The sequence below is a fragment of the Gekko japonicus genome, unplaced genomic scaffold (genome assembly GCF_001447785.1).
Source record: "Gekko japonicus isolate JY-2015 unplaced genomic scaffold, Gekko_japonicus_V1.1 scaffold3166, whole genome shotgun sequence".
Lineage (NCBI taxonomy): Eukaryota > Metazoa > Chordata > Lepidosauria > Squamata > Gekkonidae > Gekko > Gekko japonicus.
Genome location: NW_015162570.1, coordinates 24,931 through 30,014, shown reverse-complemented (window position 1 = coordinate 30,014; position 5,084 = coordinate 24,931). Strand labels below are relative to the sequence as shown.

Below are 5,084 nucleotides of genomic sequence, written 5' to 3'. Positions count from 1 at the left end.
AAGCCCACTAAGCGCTGTACAATTTTTTCTTGAAGGCCCATTCTGGAGCCTCTCGTTCTCGAGTTAAACGGTGGGGCGGGGAGTTCTGCGTCTTGTTGTCTGCCTCTCCTAATGGCACGGTTAAGCCTCTAAAGGAAGTCGAGAGGGATACCTGGGGCACACCTAGCCCTCCCACCTGTGCTGCTTCCCTCACCTGGCCCTGCGTGGCAGGCAGGGCCAGTGCTGAGCAACACCACGCATCATGGGGACGCGGCACTTCCAACTTCCCCGGCTCAGCACAAAAGCGGCACGTTAAGGAAGCGGGACACTTCCACACGGACGTGCTCCAAGGTGACTACTCCAACCTGGCCTCGGCTAAAGAAGGATCGAGGCCCGAGAGTCCGGGGCCGGCCGCCTGCCTGTAGTGGAGCAGGAACTGCAAGGGGGGAAAGAGCAGTTTGTCAGGGAGGGGCGAAAGACGGGGGCCACGACTCAGTCTCAAGGTCAGGGATCCCCAACAGTGTGGAGCCTGTGGTGTTCTGACCGATGTGCTGCGGGGCGTGTTGCAGGCACAGGGGCCGGTGGTAGCTATCCCGCAGGAGGGCCCAGGCCGCCACGGCCACCGGGGTCCGATCCCAGCTGTGCCGGTTCATCCAGTGCTTCAGGGACAGCAAGTAGTGGAGCAGGAACTGCAAGGGGGGAAAGGGCAGTTTGTCAGGGAGGGGCGAAAGACGAGGGCCACGACTCAGTCTCGAGGTCAGGGATCCCCAACAGTGTGGAACCTGTGGTGTTCTGAAAGAGGGTGCTGGGCACAGCCATAAAATGGCTGCCACAATAAAAGAAGCAACTACAAAAAGGGGCCACGGGAGGAGGAGCAACTTCAACATGGCCACCATGGGAGGAGGAGCAACTACAAAATGGCCACCTCAAGAGGAGGAGCAACTTCAAAATGGCCACCGTGTGGGGAGGAGCAACTACAAAATGGCCACCGTGGGAGGAGGAGCGACTTCAAAATGGCCACCTCAAGAGGAGGAGCAACATCAAAATGGCCACCTCAAGAGGAGGAGCAACTACAAAATGGCCACCGTGGGAGGAGGAGCGACTTCAAAATGGCCACCGTATGGGGAGGAGCGACTTCAAAATGGCCACCTCAAGAGGAGGAGCAACATCAAAATGGCCACCTCAAGAGGAGGAGCAACTACAAAATGGCCACCACGGGGGGAGGAGCAACCTCAAAATGGCCACCTCAAGAGGAGGAGCTACTACAAAATGGCCACCATGGGAGGAAGGAGCAACTACAAAATGGCCACCACGGGAGGCGGAGCAACTACTTAACGGCCACCACAGAAGGCACGCACAGAAGAAGCTGTTGTGTAGGGGACGAGGGGAGCAATTTCTTTAAATATACCGGGAAAGAATGGCGAGAGAGAATTAAAACCAACCCTGTGATGGCGGCGGCTGCTAAAATGACATTGTTGTAATCTGCGCAGCCAATCGAATTTCTACGGGGCAATCAGAAGCCCTGCTGGGCCACAACGCCACCTGGCCTCGCCCACTTTCTAAAACCACTTGGCGGGCACCAGGAAGGATGTTGGTGGGTGCCATGGCACCCACTGGCACCACTTTGGGGACCTCTGCTCTAGAGGAATGCACAATATCCACACGTCCTGATAGAATGGCACAATGTGTTTGCTTCCTCACCACCACCCCCGCGCATTTTATTCTCAGAATAATGAGGTAGGGGGGAGAGAGAGAGGGCGCCTTCCCAAGGGTCACCCAGTAAGCTTCATAGCCCAGCTGGGGATTTCAGACCCACCTCCCTCCCACAATTTGCATTAAGCACTCCAGAATCGACGCTACCCTGCCTCATCCTAGCAACATAAAAACAAAGTCCAGTGGGTACCTGTCATGATCTGTGCAGGACTAGGCCTCTCGGGACCTGTGTGGGAGTAGAAAGCAGACAGCCTACAATCCCCATAACGCATAGTGAGGGTTGTAGCCAATCAGTTTCCAGAGATTGTGTGAGGAGATTCTGACTTAAGCTGTTCGAACCCAAAAACTGTGTTCTTTGCTCTTCTGCGGTCTGGCCCCGCACAGAGCTAAACTGAGGGGGACTGGTCTGAGAGAAAGATCCATCACTTGGGACAGTGAGTACAGTCAGGAGGCCTGGCAGGCTGTGGGCCTTGAAGCAGTAACCAGTTAAGTGAACTAGGTAGTTGCGTTAGATTTGCTTATTTGGCCTTTAATCACTGTTATATATATTTAAAGCACCTTGTCTTGTTTCCCTTGCCCCAGTACTGTGTTAATAAACCATTTGTTTAAGTGTTCTCTGCCTGGTCATCTTGCCTATAGTTCATGGCTTAAAAGGGGGCATTTGGGGATGGGCTTGGGAGGGTACTCTGGGCCTTCTCAAGGGACCCAAAGTCCAGAGTGGTGGCGGCTGGAGGTGGCGACCCCCAGGAGGTCATGACGGTACCTAAAAAAGACTGAACGTTTGTCTCAAGAGGAGCTTTCATGAGTCACAAGCCCACTGCTTCAGACAGATATTCTATCTGATATTCAGGCAGGTGTTCTAACAACACCTGAACATGCCGAAGCTAAGACAAAAATGTGTGAGCCGGAGGCTAAAATACTGTGAGCTAGCTCACACTAACTCAGCTTAGAGGGAACACTGGTCATGACAGTACCTAAAAAAGACTGAACGTTTGACTCAAGAGGAGCTCTCATGAGTCACAAGCCCACTGCTTCAGATAGATATTCTATCTGATATTTAGGCAGGTGTTCTTACAACACCTGAACATGCCGAACTGTGTTCATCGCTCTCAAGCATCAGGTCACCTCAGTTTGGGGGGGGGGAGCTTAAAGAATCCCGGAGTCCGTCACACCATCACTGCCGCATGGCACCTGGTGGGCAAACAGTACTGACAGGTGTCCTCACGACAGGTGGACTGTGTGGAGTCCAGCCCCCCAGCGAGCTTCAGGGCCCATCGGGGATTTCGATTTGGGCCCTCCTCACAAAGAAACCCAGCACTTCCGCACGCGTCCCCCCATGCCCCCTCCACACTGGCTCCTGGCCTCTCCTGGTGCTCTTGCCTTCACCTCCAAACCACCAGCTCCAGCTCTCCTCCGAGGTTGGAGACTCGAACCCAGGAGCGCTCGTTCAAAGCCCTCCCCAGCTCCTTCTGCTACACAGCTTGGGACCAGTGTTCCCAGCTGAGTGAGTGTGAGCTAGCTCAGTTTTTTGGCCTCCGGCTAACACATTTTGGCCTCGGCTCAGGAAGGAGGGCTCCAGAGCAAACTCATTGATGCTGTAGCCAAATCGCTCGCTCACAACTTTAATGCCCGTGGCTCACAAAGTAGAATTTTGGCTCCCAAGACTCCAAAGCTTAGAGGGAGCATTGCTGGGGACCGTCTTCCCTCATACGTTCCTGCCTGGGGATCCAGAGCACAGGGAGGGGCCCTCCCGATAGTCCCATCAGCCAAAGAAGCTCACCGGGCGGGCGCACCAGAGAGGGTCTTTTCGGTGGCAGCCCCACGGTTATGGAATAGCCTCCCCAGGGAGGTGCCCCCGGCACCCTCACTCTCCCTCTTTGGGCGGCAATGGGTGGTTTCATTTAAGACTACGCTGCATTTGGTTAACCTTACCAAGAGTCTCTAATTATGGTTTTAAATTCTGGTACTCGTGTGTTTTAAAATTTATTTTATTTCATGCATGTTATCTACGTTGTAAGCTGCCGTGAGCTCCATAAGGGGGAGGGGGAAGTAGCCATTAAACATTTTTAAATATGTAAGTAAATAAAAAATAATCCCCTCCACTGGTTTGGAACCCTGGGGTTTCAGTCCTCACCTCTCCACACTGACACGCCTTTCCCTGGCCTAGTCCCTTCCCCCACCCCCACCCCCGTTCTAACCCTCTAGAGCAGTCTCGCTTCTGTGAAGTGGGTGGGGGTGCCAACCTCCAGGTGGGGCCTGGAGGCCTCCAGGAATTACAATGGATCTCCAGACTACAAAGATCCAGGGGTCATTTCGTAGGAAAAGAGGCGCAGGAGCTCATTAGCATAGCTTATTAGCATGACTTATTTGCATATGCCACACACCCTGACATCACCGGAAGTGTGTCAGAAAGCAACACCCACTGCTCAGGCGCCACTGGACTCTTTTGGATTGGTTTTTGGGGGGGGGGGGGAGAACGTGCAGATCTGCCCTCACAGAGGAGGGAGAGCTTGTACCTGAAGGCGGGCCGGAAGGGGAGCTCTGCAGCTTACCTGGCTGCTTCTTGCTCTGACTGAGGGCTGCTGGGAGCAGGGGGCGGGGCTTGTTGCACGTGCCCGCCCCCTGGGCTCTTTACTGCTGGAGCTCTGCTCCTGTGCACCCCTGCAGGAAACGACCCCTGCAGAGACCAGATCCCCCAGAGGTCTCATGTCTGGGGCAGTGATGCCACTTTGGAGGATGGGCTTTACATCACTGCTGAGCTCTTTCCCGTCCCCAGACTCCACCCTCCTCTGGTACCACCCCCAAAATCTCCAGTAAGCATAGAAAGCTTCAAGAGGGGACTGGATGAACATATGGAGCAGAAGTCCATCAGTGGCTCTTAGCCACCAGGTATGGATGGAACACTCTATCTGTGGGCCTCCTGATGGCACCTGGTATTTTTGGCCACTGTGTGACAGAGTGTTGGACTAGGTGGGACACTGGCCTGATCCAACATTGGCTTCTCTTATGTTCTTATGGATAAACATATGGAGCAGAGGTCCATCAGTGGCTATTAGCCACGAGGTACAGACAGGAACTCTCAGTCTGGGACAAGAGATGCTCTGTATTCTTGGTGCCTGGGGGGAGGGGCAACAGTGGGAGGGCTCCTGGTGTCCCCCTGGCCCCACAGTTGGACCTCCTGATGGCCCCCGGTATTTTTGGCCACTGTGTGACACAGAGTGATGGACTGGCTGGGCCATTGACCTGATCCAACATTGGCTTCCCTTGTGTTCTAATCTCCCGTGATTCTGTGGAGGCAGGGCCCAGAGGCCTCGGCTTCCAGGGACACTCACCATTTCCAGACTCAGCGAAAGGGAGAGGTGTGAAAACATGACCCCCTCCCCTCCCGCCCG

At 54.5% G+C, this 5,084-nt stretch overlaps 1 protein-coding gene across 2 annotated transcripts in view; it reads right to left on the bottom strand.

Moving 5' to 3' along the window:
• Positions 1-554: 554 nt before the first annotated feature.
• LOC107106294 (cyclin-related protein FAM58B-like) overlaps positions 555-5,084 on the bottom strand; it is an 11,584-nt gene continuing 7,054 nt past the window's right edge. For both annotated transcript variants that reach the window (XM_015406422.1, XM_015406423.1), the window contains exon 4: positions 555-668. In XM_015406422.1, the coding sequence (XP_015261908.1) occupies positions 641-668 (28 nt within the window). In that variant the 3' untranslated portion in view covers positions 555-640. The remainder of the gene's footprint in view (positions 669-5,084) is intronic.